We start from the raw sequence: 18,562 nt of genomic DNA, 5'->3' as shown, positions 1-18,562 counted from the left end.
ATCTCCTCGTAGACAATCTTTTCACAGGCGCGATGAAAACAATCTTTTCAAATTAAAAACAATTGAAGGAAATAATTCTCCGACCTGGTAAAATTGAAGCTATGGAAAATGAATCTGGAGAAGCCCAATCCAATCCACAATCCAACCAAATCCAAAGCCAAGCTCTCAAAATCCAAATCCTCAAACAAATGCAAAATTTTTCTAGCAAGCCAACCAACACCCGAATACGCTCAGAAAACCAAATTTATAAAAAATCATTCAAAAAACTATGCGAAATTCCAACCAATCAAAAAAATCGGAAATATAATATTTCCTACCAACCATACCAAATTCGAGGTAGAACATTATAAAATAATATTATTTAAATTACCCAAACCTCACAACCAATCATAAAATAGGGTAGGTGGAGTAAATAATAATTAAACAAATGGGTAAAAGAACAAATAGTAATAAATAATAAATAAATCCATTAATCGATAAATAAAATAGAAAGGGCTAATAAACAAAATCAATAAATCAAATGCCCAATAAATGTTAAACCACAAAATAACATAAATAAATAAACAAACAATTAAATAATAATATCTTCACAATCACAACTCCCAAAATGGCCAATCATAACAAGGGATGAGTAAATAAATATTAACAAATAAATAAGCCATCAATCAATAAATAAATAACCAATAAATAAATAAATAAACAATAAATAACCCAACAATAAATAAATAAATAAATACTAAATCCAATAAATCAAAGGCTCAAATAAATACTCAAATAAATATTAAACCATATAATAATAATAATAATATAAAAGCAACAATAAAATATTAATCCATTAAATAAACATTAATGAATAATAATTCTTCAATAATAATAACCACACATTAATATTAAATATTAATGTCATCCATTAATTTATTTTAATACTTAATAAACTATACGAATCAATTAATTATTAATTTAATAAATAATCACAAACTCAACTCAACGTAGGGTTGAACAACATACCACATGACGTTGACCATCAACTCAAGCCAAGATATTAACTTACATGGGTATCAACTTAAGCCTAGAGTGTGTAGTAGGAACTCATGTCATCTCCGATCAACTTGCCATTGGGATTAAGACATGCTTAGACTTGTGAGACTAGGTGGAGTCGATGTCTAGTACCTACAACTATGCAACCACCAATAACCACAAGACAATATGTACAATTGCATATATCATAAATAACCAGGCAAGTGAAGATAATCACAACATCATATCATGCTCGTAATGAGTGATATGACATCGTCTCTATCACAAATACAATAGCAAACAATCAGGACAACCATATCATCTACTCATCCAATATAATCATGAAGTGGGGTTAGCACTAGTAAGAAGCTATCATATCGTCATGAGCAATATAATCCATATATGAATAACAAGTGTATATGGATCACCAAATGCAAGTTCAATTATCATAATAGTCCAAGATATAACATTATCCGCATTAATCCTAATAAACCCACTAATGTCAAAGAGAATATTTGTATAAAGAATGAAACAAGAGGCATCAAGAGCATGAACAAGTCCAAAAATATTTATCACATCCTCTCATAAAGGATGAATCACCAAGGGGCATTACAAGAGGAGTGGGCAGACAAAAGGTGTAGTTATTGCATTCAAGAAGTGGTGGAGACAGAATGAGATTACATCATGGAGTGTTCAACGTATAAGGATATCTAGTTTAATTAAATTGAGACACTAAACGTGAATAACTTGAATAATCTTTTAGAAAAAGAGAAGACAATAAGAGTTAAAGATTTTTTGGTCAAGATACACAATAGAAGATCCAAAATGTAGAAAGAAAAAGAGATTTAGGTGTGATGTTTTGGACTATGCATGCTTTTCTTTGTTGGGTACACTGGATCCCATAGAGTGCTTGACCCCATGAAGTGTTCAACGTATAAGGACATCTAGTTTAATTAAATTGAGACACTAAACGTGAATAACTTGAATAATCTTTTAGAAAAAGAGAAGATAATAAGAGTTAAAGATTTTTTGGTCAAGATACACAATAAAAGATCCAAAATGTAGAAACAAAAAAAAAATTAGGTGTGATGTTTTGGACTATGCATACTTTTCTTTGTTGAGTACCGTGAATCCCATAGAGTACTTGACCCCATGGATATGATTAAGAACATTCATTCATTCCTTCTATGAACCAAGAATGATTTAAAAGCGCCACTAAAATTATATAAAAAGTACCGCTAAAATGATTTTAAAAGCACCCTCCATAAGTTACCTATGTGCAACGATGATGGTTGCTGCTTCCTAATGCTTTTTACCGACCGGTCAAAACAATATAAGAAGAATGAGCGTAACTACGGACAGACGCTAAACCCAATCAACAACTTGTTTCTAACATAGTAGGCTGTTAAAAACCACGGCTTCTGTATATTGAGCTGCCGAAGTCATCTCCGTTTATCTACAATGGCAACAACAGTAATTCCACGAACCAATTTGGGCAGCCAAGGTTTGCAGGTGTGCATTTTCTTTTTCATTTTATCTGTTCCATGTATAACCCTTGTGGAATTTCGGGTTGAAAGATTTCGATAAACATTGAAATTGGAATGTGGATTTGGTTAAGGTTTCTAAGTTGGGATATGGATGCATGGGGCTTACTGGAGTATATAATAAACCTCTCTCCGAAGAAGATGGGATTTTTATGATTAAGTATGCTTTCGAGAAAGGCATTACCTTCTTTGACACATCAGATGTATATGGCGCCACTACCAATGAAATCATTGTTGGGAAGGTGAGCTTCAGTTTTAAAATGGTTTGCTATACACACTTTCCTGATTTTTTCTTTGGAGTATCCTTTAAATTTAAGACATTGTAAGAACGGGCGTGTTCGATGCCGCTATCAGTGTCCTTTATGGTCATCATGGCCCTTATTAGTGGGGGCTAAATCTGGTTGCACACACATTCAAGAACAGCCCACCGGTTTTGACTCCTGGTCCTCCAGGAACAATGCTAATTTGTTAATTATTTATAGACACCCTTAAAAGGAAATTTTCTCCATCCCTAATCTGATTTGTGATTAAAGGTGTCTTCAGGTTTCATGAAAAAGCTGTTAATCTTATAGATTTTGTAGTGCAATTTAACTTAAAAGTCTAAGCTCTGATTTAAGGAAGCTGGTAGTCTCATGAACACAGTATCTTTGTCAGTTGCTAGTCTTCTATACTCTGCAGTGTATATAGAATAAAATCAAGTAAAAAGAATATTTTTCTTTCAAATTTTATTCAAGGGAAATCTAAACTTAGATGATTGACACATGCTAGATAACATTTTTAAGCTGGTAGATCAATTTCTAGCCCTACACCATTTTCACCATTTCACCAGCTTAAATATGCAAGCCTAAAATGTAGGGGAATGACTATCTAGCCACTCAAATGCATCAAACATCTATTATAATGTATTTATAATGTACAAAAGATAATGATGCTTTGGTGCATTTTAGGGACTGAAATTTACAATATACAAAAGATAATGATACTCTGGTGCATTCTAGGGGTTAGTCGTTTCCAAAAAGTAAGAGCTCCTTTTTTCTAGGAATTGATTCCAAATAATCCCTTAGCAATTTTTTTTTCTTCATAAGACGACCTATTGCTGGAAAATAGAAGATTAAAATGAGACCCCATTCCTGAAAAGTAGAAGCTTAAACCTTCCATAAGACCCCAGCCTTACAAGCGATCAAATATACTGTACTATTGATGATTACAACTCGCAAGGGTCTCTAGGCCAGGACTCGTTGATCTGAGTGCCAGAGTCTGTAGCCTTGGCTGAGTCCAACAGCCCAGACTCCTGCTGTCAGACTCACAAGTCTCAGTTGTCAGACTTAGCCCAAATCATTTGTTGGATCATAGTATTGACTATTGAGGCAAGGACTCATCTGAGTACGAGAATCTGCAGCCTTGGTTGAGTCCGACAGCCTAATCTCTTGTTGTGTGTAGAACATATCAGGATGCATCTATCTAGATGGAGTATTATTAAGTCTTTATAATAATTCTCCAAACTTTATTTCCTTGTTTTTAATTTATCTCAAGTCTCTGATTTTTCTGTATTAAATCTTTTAAACTTCAAGCACCTGATTTGATTCATTCCCAATAGCCATGAGGCACTTAATTTATGGTAGACTTTCTGTCGGATGATGGGCAGATACTTTTTTGACTTTTTTGTCTTTGAAGGATGAAGAGTGAAACTGAATATGTAGCATGTGTTGAGATTTAACATTACATTGCAAATGTGTGTAGTTGAGCTTTATTTTCTGTAAATTATACAAGTTAATTCAAATTTGTTCACTTCTACTTCGTTTATATTGCATGTTCGACAAATTATTTGTTGTCATTGTTGTAAAGCACATAAAATAATAGAAAATATGTTTAACTCTTTTTCATTTGAATTCTTTGTTCTCATAAAGTCTTTAGGTGACTACATCTAGTTTTATTTCATAGTTAACGTAGTTGGTTTTGATTATATCTCCCAAGCTTTTTTCTTTCAGTTTATTAACTGTGAACAAAAATGGTTTAGTGGCCTACAGTAGTAAATGTAGCTAACACAGGAAATGATACACAGGCCTTAAAGCAGCTTCCTCGTGACAAAATTCAACTTGCAACAAAGTTTGGTATTGTGTTTAGTGCTGATGGTAAGATAGATGTCAAGGGTTCCCCAGAGTATGTCGGGAAATGTTGTGAAGAAAGCCTTAAACGTCTTGATGTGGAGTACATAGATCTATATTATCCGTCTAAGATAGATACGTCAATTCCTATTGAAGAAACAGTAAGCATAGTGTGTTCCTATTTGTATTGGTTCTTTCTAAAATGCAACGAATGTTAAGTCTAAGGCTAGGTTTGTTTCTGAAATTTCCATCTATTCTGAAATTTGGAGCATATTTTTTATTTTCCCTTGGAGGTTTTGGGAAGGTTTCAAGTGCGCATGTGCTAACTTAATAAGACTTCATCTGTCATATGCAGATTCATTAGTGAGTTTTGTCTGGTTTATAATCAATGCAATCTTTTTCTTGCCGATGATTTTAGATAGGGGAGCTCAAAAAACTTGTGGAAGAGGGAAAAGTAAAATTTATTGGACTGTCAGAAGCCAGTGTTGACACCATTAGAAGAGCTCATGCAGTGCATCCTATTACTGCCGTTCAGCTTGAATGGTCCCTTTGGACTCGTGACACTGAGGAGGACATAATCCCAGTATGCAGGTCTGTACAAACTTGTCTGCATATATTTTGATTGAGTTTATTACTTAAATAAATTATTCACGAATCCAAACTTTTTATTGCCAACTATTGTAAACTCTCCCTGTTGAGACATGGACCAGCTAGGACTTGAACCTAGGACCTTCCATACGCTGCTGGAGTGCTCTACCACTGAGCTACTGGCCCCTCTTGAACCAGTTCATCGTCGGTCCGGGTGTGGCTTATTTCCAACACCAACACCCCCCTTAAGCCACACCTCTCATGTGCTTGGGGCTCCTAGCCTGGACCTGACTCTGATACCATGTTGAGACATGGATCAGCTAGGACTCGAACCTAGGACCTTCCATACGCTGCTGGAGTGCTCTACCACTGAGCTACTGGCCCCTCTTGGACCAGTCCATCGTCGGTCCGGGTGTGGCTTATTTCCAACACCAACACTCCCAACAGTTGCGATTTCCTCACACAGAAACTTTGTCAGCAACTTGAAAATTGTAAGCCTGGGGATGGATTAAAGAGGTAGTTAATATTCTTAACTTGGAAATCTTACAAATGGAAAGGTTCCCTAAGATGATCATGGAGGCATCAATTATTTGTCTGCAATTAAGGCTGTTTGATTGTTACTTCCATCAGATGTCAAGGACCCTTGTGGTCATTTTTAAACGATATGTTAAACCGAGATGGAAGACTCATTTCTTAGATGCCAGATGTAATGATTCTGCAAGAAATTTGAAATTTTAATCCGTGCATGGAAGATCAGTTTTTGAATAACAGCCTTTCAAGGAAAGGGATCTAGGAAGTTTGCCACAAGATTGGGCATCATCTTGAATAATTTGATGGTTTTCCTTAGGCGGTGAAAAAAAAAAATGTCAAGCATTGTTAAGGCTTGGTACAATAAATGCAGCTGACCGCTGATTCCTTGTCGATTAGAGGGAACAATTGGATAGGAACTTATTGAGTGCCTGTTTTTAATCCAAGAAGATAAACGTGCAAATTTGCTTACGGGATGCAAAATCTTTTTGAAAGTTTTCTTCATTGCCTTTTTTAGATGGAAGTTTGGAACAGTTTAAAATTAAAACTAATAGAGTCAATGATTTACTAAAATGAGTGTTCCTTAGATGCTTAGGAAACATTGAGAAATAAATGGCAAAATTCTGTAGAGTTTGCTGAATATGAAAGAAGAAATGAAGGTATTAAGTTTTACATCAACACACCAAGCAACAAAGAGATCTGGAACAAAAGAAGGCTGTGTATGTTCATGTAGGCTGTAATGAAGATGCCTTTACGGTATTTATTGAGAGATCACCATACAACGTGCATCTTCATCATTGATTCTATAGCAATATAACCTGAGGATGCGTTTCTGGGTGAAATAGAGCTATTTCGGGGACGGTACATGTCCGGGGACAGCGTGTAACGTTTCTTTCCTGTTTCCAGTTTGTAGGAAAATGCCGAAATGTTTCCTGAGCGCGGGGACGGCATAGGAAACCTGGGGGTATGCCCTCCGTCCCAAGGACGGCTGGCGACATGTCAGATATCCCTTGACCGTCTAGGGACAAGTGGCTGTTTCCCAGTTCTCATTCAATTTTAAAACAAAAAAAAACTCGCCCAGCTAAGAAAAAAGGACTATTCTCCATGCAAATTGAAAAATCAAACCTTGGAACTGTGATATCTTGATCTTCATTCATTTGTAGTTTTTGGCATTTGGCAGTGTTAAGAGGATTGCATGACATTGTTCAAAAATTTTACATTCAATAGTTGGCAGGGTATTTGATAGAGAGGAAGCAAGAAAAAGCAAGTGATGCCACTAGAGATACATAGTGGTGGAATTGGATTCTTTTGCAACAACGTTCATAATAAGATTTAGGGCAAATATCCAGGCATATAGTAGCATTTGAATTTAAATTTTTTTCATATTGAGAATATAACAGTAATTGCACTATGTGGCTGGGAGAATTCAAAATAATTTCTAAATTAATGGGAAAGGCATGCATCCCATTTTCAAAACACAGCTATTTGTATTAAGCACTAACTGTTTATATTTTTTTTAATACTTTTGCAAAGAATCTAGCTCATGCACATTCTAACCTCTTGCACAGTCCTCATTAAATTTTTTCCATGGTTTTTACAAGAAAAATAAACTATTTATATTGTCAATTACATTCCACAAGGAAATAAACAATTATTTTTACCCTCAAGTACATTCAAGGAAAACAAACAATTATTTATACTCTCAAGTACATTCCACTAATAGTTGCATTCTACTGTCAACCATATTATATGTTAGGTAGATATGGCCATTGTTTGCATGCTTTCCTATACTGCCAAGAATATATTAGAAATTTGAACTCATTTATCAATGTTATCATATGAATATATTTGAAATTTGAAATTTCTCTATATATTTGAAATTTTCTCTATTTTTTTATATAATCGTGACATCATCCCCTTTGTCATCCCCTCTGTCTCCTAAAATAGCAAAAAAGAAAAAAAAAAACGGTCCCAAAAACCCGTTTTCCCGTCCCCTCGTCCCGAAGACTCAGCGTAACATAGTTCTATAGTGATCTTTGCTAGTGTAAATATACACATCTTAGTCATTTGAATGTGAGAAGGGGTCGACAAAGACTCAATGTGGTACATATAACACAATGTATGGATTGATCCCCATAAAGTACAAATGTCTATAATCAGGCCATCCATGAGAGTTGCAAGGTCCAAGATGTATCAACCTAGCACATGTAGGACTCTAACCAAGCATGAATAGTCATTATTGAAGTAATATTGTAATATTTAGTTTATAATGGTCAATTAAGTTGTTAGGAAAGACTTTAGGAATATTCTTTATTCTTTTAGGAAAGGAAAGGATCTTTTATAGTCCACGATGCCAGCAATTTATATATGGGTCTACACATGGTTTACAACAATATGGGTCTACCCCGTACTCCTTGTGGGAGGCACCTAACTATGCTACAAATGAGACGTACAAACCCCACCCCCCTGTGGGATTTGAACTCGTGACCTCTCTTTCAAGAGCACAAATTCTATACCACTAGGCCAACTCAGGCTGTATCCTTTGCTTTACTAGTTGCTGATCTTATCCTTTACGAATAAATTATTTGTATCTTTTTTTAAGGAGACTTTGGTTCCTTTGTTAATTATCGTATATCGTGGTAATCATTTTGTGTCTTGCATTTTTTGTAATATGGTATTAGAGCCCAAGTCAAGCTTAGGGATCCTGAGAATGTGTGGAGTTGTAGGGATTGTTGTCGGTAGTGATTACTTGCACACACGTAATGTAGAAAGACCAAAGGGCTGCTTATACGACATTGTATGAAACTATACAGATTGTCATTTAGGGTAGAAATCAGGTGTTTTTCTAAGCAAAAATTGTATGTTTTTTTTGCTGTAAAAATTGTGGGTCATTTTGTGGAAAATCACATTTTTTATTTTCTTGCAAAAATACACCTTTTCTCTCTACAATATTGTGCCATTTTTTTTTGAAATTTCGTGATTTTTTGGTCTGAAAAATTGTGCTATTTTTTTGAAGAAACTGTGGCATTATTTTGGTAAAATTCATGTTGTTTTGCCAGTAGAAGTTGTGCGCCTTTGTTCTCTGCAAAAATGCAACAAATTTCTTACAAAAATAATTGTTGCAGGTTTTATGGCATAGCTGATGGGTTTTTTTTTTAATCAGTTTTTTGATATTTTTCATTAAAATCATGGGATTTTTGTTGTTTCTTGAACTAGTCAACATGATTTTAGAAGTATTTTTTTATTGATTCAAAAAAAAAATTGTGGGTCTTTGGCATCATCGAGGTTTACTAAAATCATCAATTTTTTTTGAGCAGTTTGAGAACTACGGCAAGGACACGAGATTTGATTTTTGCAGATGAAACTTTGAGCAGGTTTGGTAGCTAGGGTTTCAAATTTTTCCTGAAAATTTTGTTTGGTCTTTTTTTATAATGGTAGAGAGTTTTTGTATTTTCCGTAATTACAAATTGCCGGAGGGTGGCTTCACCCAGCATCATGTTGGAAGGCAGCCAACACTTCACTCGCAAAAAAATATGACACTTGGAAACACCACATGCTCATGATCTTTGAGATAGTTGCCTCAACAAGATCACTCTCGGGTAACGACACTCGTCCAACCGTTGCTAGTAAAGGCTAGGAGAAGTTTAATGAGTGTGATCAAGAAGCCGTCATGTTGATTAAGTTATCAGTGATAGATGAGTGCTTCTGGAGGTTTGAAGAGGCATCACCTTTACGGAGATTTGGAAGCACCTGCAAGATCCGCATAAGATAAAGGCAGTGCCTTACTCAAATATATGCTTTCTTTCAATAATGATGGATGAGAAGATGTGTTTGCAGGAACATTTGATGAAGATCAAAGACATTCACGATCAACTGCAAACCATTGGTTGGAAGATGGAAGAAATAGATATAGTGGTCATAACATTGAAAAACTTACCACGGGAATTTGTACATTTCATTGAGCCAGTCAACATTACATCTACTAGTGTTGACCTAAAGTTTGAAGATTTGTGCAACAAGCTCTTGTAGCAAGACAGATGGAAGTAGTAGTTTGGTAGCAGTAGTGAAACACAGTGAAGAACATGCCTTTACATCCAAGGACAAGGGCAAAGGCATTGGCCTAAAAAAAAAGGTCAAGGGAATAATGGAGATACTTAAAAGAATCTGAAAGTATCATGTCACTATCGTGGTAAACTTGTTCTAATGAAGAAGTATTGCAGAAAGAGGTTGGCTGATCATAATCCAACTAGGAAGGGCCTCCACAAAATGCTTATGTCACAAAGCATTTTGAGCAGGAGTCAACCTTTTATGCTTTCATTGCCAAACGACCAGCAATTCAGTAAAATTCTATTGCATGGTATATTGAATTCGGAGCATCTCAACTTTTTACCCATTGGAAAGATTGGTTCATGAAGTATACAAATTGTTTAGATTCAATGATCTTTAGTGGTGGTGAGGACTACATAGTTGTTGGCAGAGGAAATGTGCAAATATTTTTTTGTTGCACAAATCTTATTTTCTTAATGTCTGCTATGTGTTGAGAATGGAGCTCGTTTTGCTCTCAATGAGTTAGATTATGTGCCATTGTCCCAATTTGGATTTCATATTTCGCAAACATGAATGCTAAATAGTTGAAAAGGAATCTAAGAAAACTATCGCTATTGGTATTGAAGATCATGGTTCATATTGGCTTGTTGATATTGGACAGGTTCAAGAGCGTGTAGTAGTAGCCAAGAGTGCTTCAGATATTAGTATGCTATGGCATCAATGATATGGCCACGCCAACTTAACTTACCTTTCATAGTTGTTGTTGTTGTGTTTTTATGCACCTCGAACACAGAATAAAATACCAAGGTATTCTATCCTCTCTTGAACAGAGAAACCTCACATGCTAAATAATATGATCAAGTGAGATGACTCCAAGGTTTACAATGCGAACTATGCGACTTAAATGCTGTTGTTGTACAATTTGAGGAATCATGTCAAGTATGTACATATGTTAGTCTTTTGAGTTGTGTCCAATCTAGGAGTCTTGTATACAGTTTAGTTTAGTTTAGAGTAGGTTTCCTTTCGTGTGTTTAGTTTAGTTGTTTTGGTTGATCCTGGTTGTCAATTTGCCTTGAGTCATTTGGCTCGAGATATTTAGGTGGCTCAAGTAGTTTAGTTTGGTTTTCAGTCGTCTAGCTTCTTTAGTTTTGTTTGCATTAGTGTCGGTTTTCTTCGTTTAGGTGCCTTGAGTGGGAGCCTTCATTTGTGAGAAAGGGTGTTTGTGTTGTTTTCTCATGCGGAGCCTTCATTTGTGAGAAAGGGTGTTTGTGTTGTTTTCTCATGTGATGGCATAATTCTTATCTTATGTTCGGTCCATTTCCTTGATATCTATTCATGAAGCTCTTTAGAATCCGAGGTTATTCCTCTCAATTTTATCATTTGTTTAGGATTTGTACCTGATTCGAAAGGGAATCACTTATTTTGTTTTGATAATATCTTTCGATTACTATATTTTTACACACTTAATCAATTGCTCTAAGTCATTGTGGTTTATTTAGGAGACGTTGTGGCTAGTGAAAAATCTGAAATCCTGCTTCAGCACCATTGTAATCCTCAAACCCATGTAAGCTTTATTGCTTACGAGTCAAAAGTGTGGAAGATGTGTGAAAAAGAAATCAATATCAAAAAAGAAAGAAAAAATGAGAAAGCAAAAAGAGAAAAAATCAAGAAAAGAAAAAATGAATAGAATGAAATATCAAAGTTTTGGCTTTGGGGACATGTGAATAACTCCATCGGGGCTATGGACACCCGACTAACAATGGAGCAATTTTCGTGAGATTACAATGATAACCTTGTTAGGGCTATGGACACTCGCTAACATCGAGGCTCTATCTAGGATGCTTTTGAAGTTAGGATTACTCACGTAGCTTGTCACGGTGGATTCTAATGGCCATGGTGGTCTTGTGAGTTGGAATGAATACATTTGCACACACTTGGGTAATCAAAGCCGAAGGGCCTTGATCCAATTTGGGATTCTTCTTCCCTTTTGAGTATGTTTCCTAGTTACTTGATAGGTTGGGTTGAATTTTCCGGAGGTTCTAGGTGTAGATTGGGTCTTTATCTTTGAAATGTTCAGGAATGCTTATTCGAGGTGATGCTAGATTTTGTGACGTTTTCACACATCGCCGAACTGCAAATGGGGACCCCCACTTTTTGCTTAGCTTAGGTGTTTTGTTAGCTTGATAGTAGTTTCTTTAGCGTCCTTGGCCTTTGCTTGTGAGAAGAGATGAGTTTTGTCAGGATAGGGTTGAGGGGGAGTGTGATGTCAATCATACAAGTGTTGTCGATGATGCTAAGTTGCTCAATATTGCAAAGTTGTCAAGGTTGTCAAAATTGTCAAAAATTCAAGAAAAGTTGTAAAAATGCTGTAATGACGAATTGTTGAAGTACAATCTCAAATGTTGGAGTGGAAATTTTCTTGCGATTCCGTTAGGAATTGCAAGTCTTTCATGTTGGTCTTTCTCTACAATGTTGGCACAATCATTAGAAGTGTCAAGAAATAACAAGTGAAATGGTCAAGATGCTATATGTCGGTGTGGTGTCGAAGTTGTCAAGGAGCTTTTCAATTTTGCATTTGTCTGTGTGATTGAGCATTAAGATTTTTTGTACTAAGGTAAATGTTAATCAAGTGCAAGATTTTAACAAGGTTCAAGACAATGTTCTTAAGGGCATCTTCTATCAAATGTGTTAAGAATGCAAAACATTTTGAAACTCCGATTTGCCTTGGGAGAATGCACAACATCTTAAAAGTCCGACCTTCATACTGTTCGACTTAAATCAATACAAATCACTCAAGAGTTCGACTTGGATGAATACTAAACTCATCCAAACTTCGACCTAGGTGGGATAAGAATTGCAAAACATGATTGAATTCCGACTTGGCATATTGCAAAGTTCATCCTAGGTCCAACATGATACTGCACAATTGCAAAATCTTCTTAAAATCCGACCTTGGTGTATAAATTACAAGACTCCTAAAACGTCGAATCAACTTTGTGGATAACTTGTAAAAGCTCCGATCCGCTTTGAATGCATATCTTCAAGAAGGCCTGACCAGTCTCATTGCACAACTGTAACAAGGTCCAACCTTGCATTGCCAAAATTGTTGATTCACATCAAACTCCACCAAGGCTAGGGTGAGAAAATGCCTAAGGGATTCAAGTTTGATGGCGAAAATGCAAAAACTTGAAAAATGTAAAATCTCATGAAGGTTCGACCTTGGTGACAACAAAATGCAAAGTTATTATAAACTACGATCCATCTTGCGTCAATGCAAAACATCTTAAAAGTCCGATCATGCATAGTGTAAATTCGCTTGGAAGTTCGATCTAAAAATTGTTGCTCTCTTTTGTTGTTTTATGACACCCTTGGTCCATCAGTGAAAACCGATCAGAGATATGTTCCATGGACCAGCGTGGCCTCAGTTGTTCAAGGAGAGAAGAATCATGAAGTGTGAGGTGTTGCCTTGTCCGAAGGAAGTTCCTCCTTTTCCTTTTCTTCTTCTCCGGAACTCCCGAACCCCGAGGTTCCGAAGTTCTTTGCCTTAGTCACTTTCTTTTCTTCTCCGGACCTCCGGAACCTCGAGGTTCCCAAGTTCTTTGCCTTAGCCGTTTTCTTTTCTTCTCCGGAACTCCGGAACCCCGAGGTTCCGAAGTTCTTTGCCTTAGCCGATTTCTTTCCTTCTCTGAAACTCCGGAACCCCGAGGTTCCGAAGTTCCCTTCCTTCCCTTAGCTTTTCTCCAGTTCTCTGGAACCCCAAGGTTCCGAAGTTCCTTCCCCTTTTTGCCTTCTCTCCCTAGCTCCTTCGGAACTCTAGAACCCCGAGGTTCCGAAGTTCCCTTCCTCTCCATAGCCTCCTTCTATCCTTGCCCGGAACTTCGGAACCTCGAGGTTCCGAAGTTCCCCTTCTCTCTTTAGCCCTTTCCCTCTCTTCCTCGGAACTTCGGAACCCTGAGGTTTCGTAGTTCCTTTGAGCAGTTCTCCAGAACTCTGGAACCTCGAGGTTCCGAAGTTCCTTCCCCTTTTTGCCTTCTCTACCCTAGTTCCTTCGGAACTCTACAACCCCGAGGTTCCGAGGTTCCTTTTCTTCTCTTCCTCTCTCTATCCCGAAACTTCGGAACCCCGAGGTTCCGAAGTTCTTTCCTTAGCCTTTTCGAAGTTCCTTGCTCCTTCCCTTGACTCCCTCACTTCGGGAGTCCGAGCTTTCGAAGTCTCTGGGCTTCCTTCCGATTGGCGACACTTCCGGATGGCGTGATCGACACTCAATGCTTTTAATGCTCCAACAACTTGGTGACTTGTGCACTTTCTTTTGTGGAGCCACAAGGGTGCATTAAGTGTTTTTGGCAGGATTTCTATCAAGGGAGGTACGGGGCCATGCTTGGTGACTTATGTCATGTTTGACTTTGGAAGGTTAGTCAGCCCACCTTCCTCAGAGTTGCCTTTGGTGGTATGGCTAGGTTCTTGCATGTACAAGCCAAGTGCATGCACTTCCCTGCACCTGCAGACTGACATGCAGGGGTCATGATCACCATTGTAGCCCATTTTTCTATATAAGGTTGATAAGCCTTATTGTAAAGGTTTCTCTCCCTGCTGCCTTGAGCTTTCTTATGCTCTTCTCTTCTCTTGAAGACTTGTAATCTTTTTTGCATTTCTGCAATTGTAAGATTGGCTTTTGACCTCGAATTAACTGAAGATCACCATTCTTGCCTTCTTTCAACTTATTCATGCTGTGTATGTGTTCTTACCTCCATTATAAGTGTATGTTTGTGATTTTCTTTCACATGTATGCTGTGTTAGCTTGTTTTTTGAGTGTGACTTGTGGGAATCCTTCTCCCCTCTTAACACTAAGCAAATTCTAACCTCCACACACATATTGGGATCACTTGTACAATTGAAGTCTGTGCATTTCCTGGGTGTTTCAGTTAATTCTTTGTGTCATTTCGGTAGGGAGAGGAACTATCTCTTCTTGGTGCATCACCTCCTTTCATTTTAAGCAATTCTCTCTTCCCTTTCCTTTGCAAGCCGTTAGGATAGTTTTAGAAGTTAGTTTTGAAGTGTTGAGTTGGTTCAACACTTGCACCTAGATTGAGAAGGAAGCCGACCTTCTGCGGAGATTCAACCCCCTCGTGCAAGGTCCCACACTTCGGGGTTGTTTCCATGTTTCACAAGGTTGCTGAGTTGATTGCTTAGCAAGGGTGCAAGCTTTTGTGATAACAGTTTTTGGCACGCCCGGTGGGACCTCATTCAATTCACATGCTAAGGATTCAATGCTCTTCTTGGCATCTCAGCCAGTAGAGGCAAACATCTTCAAGCACTTGGCGACTTTGCTCCAGACCAATTCTTGTTCACACAAAGTTCGCAGCTCCGGAACCCCGGGACCCCCAGGTTCCGAAGTCAGTAAGATTTTTTCACTCCGTAACCCCGGAACCCCCAGGTTCCGAGGTGCTTAGGCTCGGAAACCCGGAACCCCCAAGTTTCGAACTCCCGAACTTCCTTACCCTAGACATCCGAGCTCTCGAGGTGCCGTAGTGGTCATACTCTGGAACTTCGGACCTTCGAACTTCGGAGGTCGGTTGTGGATTTCATGCCCAGAATTAATACAAGGGCGTCTTCTAGAGGTAGTTTTCAATTTGTAGAGCTCCCATTTGCATGCTCTAGAAGGTGGAGAGGCAGACCTTCATTGTCACCAGTTAGGGGTGTCGACGTTGTAAACACCCCATCTCCCAGGTCTCATTCTACTCCTCCATTTACAAGACCATTGCTATCAGGGGCTCCTACCACTCATATCAATAGACCATTGTTCCGCATGGCTAGAAATCAGGTTTTCGTCACCTTCAATGGAGGGAGTTCCCTTATTTTGACTCAATGGAGTGATATACCGGTGGTTGCATTGAAGAGTATACCATACTTCATTGGTGAAACAACTACTACACCCATTGAGCACATTCAAGACATTGCAAACATCTGCTCCGTCCACAATATCACTCAGGGTGATGTTGTTGTCAGACTCTTAGCCACATCTTTGAAAGGCAAAGCCTTGCGGTATAGAGGGTTGCCGTCTAGTTCCATTCACAATTGGGATGAATTGGGGGAGAGGTTGTGCAACCATTTCGAAGACAAAAGTGATCACCTATCACTTGTGGAGCAATTAACTACGATCAAGAGGCAACCTCACGAATTCATGGGAGATTTCAATTTTAGATTCCATAAGACATGGAATAGGATTCCTGCTCTAGTGAAGCCATCTCCAAATCATGCATTCTTGTATTATCTTAGAGCTCTCAACAATGATATAGCTGTCATGATCCAATCAATGGGTGGAGCCTCTCTACCGGGTGCATATGACATAGCCATAAGAGCAGAAAATTGTTTGATTTAGGCTGGGAAGATAGATCCAAGGCCTCCAATGCCTCTCTTCCTAGAGGCTCCTACTCAACAACCCACCTTGGCTCCTATCCCCATGGCTCCCACATGACAATCATCCACACCCTCTACATCCTCCAATGAGCTCCATGAGGTCAAGGTTCTATTGCAAAATTTTGGCAATGAATTGGTGGCACTGAAGAGGCAACAAACTCAGTATAGCAGACCTTACCAAGCACAAGGTCAGAATTGTTAGCAAAATAGGCCACCCTTTCAAGGGCAAAACCAATGGAGCAATGCCAGGCTGTTGAATAGTGTGAACCCCACAACCGCAAGCAACTCAAAGGCAATAGTTCCAATGCAAAATAACCTCGCCCAAGAGCAAGACTGGTGTCAATTATGTAATCAGCCACACAACCAAGGTATATGCCAAAATGGAGGGTTTATCCAAACCTTAGTGGTGCAAGATGAGCCAACCACTTCAGGCCAGCAATATGACCCAAATCAACCTAGTGTTGGTCCCCAGGCTCACTTACAAGGGGATTCCACCTTTGTCAATTGGCAGGAGGCGGAATTTTGTGGTTTGAACCAAACAAATGGTGAGTCCATGCTGCAATATACAAGGTCAAAGAATAGAGCAATGGAGGCTGCCTCACCTTCAACATCAACCTAAGCTCCAACACCCAATGTAGCCATCCATGATACAAGCCAAAGTACCATGCAAGGGAACAAGAGGCAGGAGGGGACCCAAGCTATCCCAGGAGCAAAGGCAAATCTTGTAACCTCAAAGGGGCCTCTAAAGTCAGCTGGTGTTCCTTTCAACATAGTTGATCAGATGAAGAAGGCCAACCTCAATGTCACTATGTGGGAGGCCCTTTCAATCCCATCTCAAAGGGATTTTCTTAAGGAGGCACTGAAGGATGTCAATCAGTCAGGTGGTGAGACAACAATCAACGAAAAGGCAGTCTCCACCAGCTTGGTGCAACCCAAGGAGGAAGAAGATTCAAGCAAAATCAGCAAGCCTCCCCCTTTCTATCTCTCCTTAATCATAGGAGACAACTTGGTTCACAACTGCATGATCGATTTAGGAGCTAGTAGCTCAGTCATGCCTAAGAAGGTAGCTGATCTTCTTGGCATAGAATATGAACCCATGACCAAAGGGGTGGTCCAATTAGATGGCACTTCTATTAAGATTGTAGGGGTGGTAAAAAAATTGAAGTTAACCTTGAATGCATGCCTTGGTTGCACTGTCTTGCAAGACGTATCAATCATCGACCTCCCTGCCTTCTTTGCCATTTGCCTATCTAGAGACTTCACAGCTAAGATAGGTGGGTACCTGTCTTCTGACTGGTCCCATATGCTATTTCGAACAAGGTATGGTACCAAGGTCACCATAAGGGCAGAGCCCATTGCCCAAAACCACATTGAGCTCTACACCCCTAGCCCTTTAAACATGAATTGCACTTTGCATGAAGAAGGGGAGGAGTGTGCTATCCGTGAGCTTGGTACTCTCTTGCAAGAGGTTCCTGATTGTTTGCTGGACGAATGGGCCAATGCTTTTTAGTTTGATCCATTAGCTGAGACTGAAGAGACTAGGCTTGGCACCTATTGTATCCACGAAGAGGATACTCCTATCCCTAACCTCATCAAGACACAAGGAGATTCAGAGGGGTTATGGAACATGTTTTTTGATGGTTCAAGAAACAAGAATGGTGCAGGTGCCGAGGTGATTCTAGTTTCTCCTGAGGAGGAGAAATATTTCTTCTCTTTTAGGCTTCAATTTGGTTGCACTAACAATTTCCCTGAGTATGAAGCCTTGATCCAAGGTCTCCAACTTGCACAAAGCAGAAAGATCAAATCTTTGCAAGTATTTGGAGATAGTGAGTTGGTTGTTAACCACATGCGAGCCCAAAGTGTAGCAAAGAACAACCTACTCAAATCATACAAACACATGGTTTGGGATTTGATTGAAGGATTTGAGGCCTTCAATATCCAGAGGCCTTCAATATCCAGAGCATCCCTAAAGATCAGAACAAGCATGCTGATAGGCTTGCAGCGGTTGGTGCTCAATTCGACATACCAACGCATGTTGCAAGTGAGAAGGAGCAACACATAAGGTTTGTTGTGAGGCCTACTGTCCCAGACAATTAGGTGAATTGGCAAGTGTTTGAAAGCGATCGGCAGATCGTCAACTTCTTGCAAAATGAAGTAGAATTTTCTGCTAAAATTCAGTCTAAGCTGTAGGACCAGTATGGAAATCAAATCATTTAGCTCAACTCCAACAAGTTGCCTAAAGGTCTAGTTACCTTGGAATGCATTTTCAACTCGGGTGATCAGTTGAAGAAAAAAATGATCTTGGTTGCAAAGAGG

At 38.7% G+C, this 18,562-nt stretch overlaps 1 protein-coding gene across 3 annotated transcripts in view; it reads left to right on the top strand.

Annotated features, from left to right (window-relative positions):
- The first annotated feature begins 2,276 nt into the window (after positions 1-2,276).
- Positions 2,277-18,562, top strand: part of LOC131031446 (probable aldo-keto reductase 1) — a 53,718-nt gene continuing 37,432 nt past the window's right edge. The window contains exons 1-3 of one of the 3 annotated variants that reach the window (XM_057962561.2): positions 2,281-2,529; positions 2,636-2,803; positions 4,624-4,827. In XM_057962561.2, coding sequence (XP_057818544.1) covers positions 2,479-2,529; positions 2,636-2,803; positions 4,624-4,827 — 423 coding nt within the window. In that variant the 5' untranslated portion in view covers positions 2,281-2,478. Of the gene's footprint in view, positions 2,530-2,635; positions 2,804-4,623; positions 4,828-18,562 lie in introns of all 3 variants that reach the window. The other 2 variants (XM_057962562.2, XM_057962563.2) reach the window with 2 other exon arrangements.

This window comes from Cryptomeria japonica, chromosome 10 (genome assembly GCF_030272615.1).
Source record: "Cryptomeria japonica chromosome 10, Sugi_1.0, whole genome shotgun sequence".
Taxonomy (NCBI): Eukaryota; Viridiplantae; Streptophyta; class Pinopsida; order Cupressales; family Cupressaceae; genus Cryptomeria; species Cryptomeria japonica.
The sequence above is the reverse complement of the archived record's forward strand: the minus strand, read 5'-3'. Positions and strand labels throughout refer to the sequence as shown.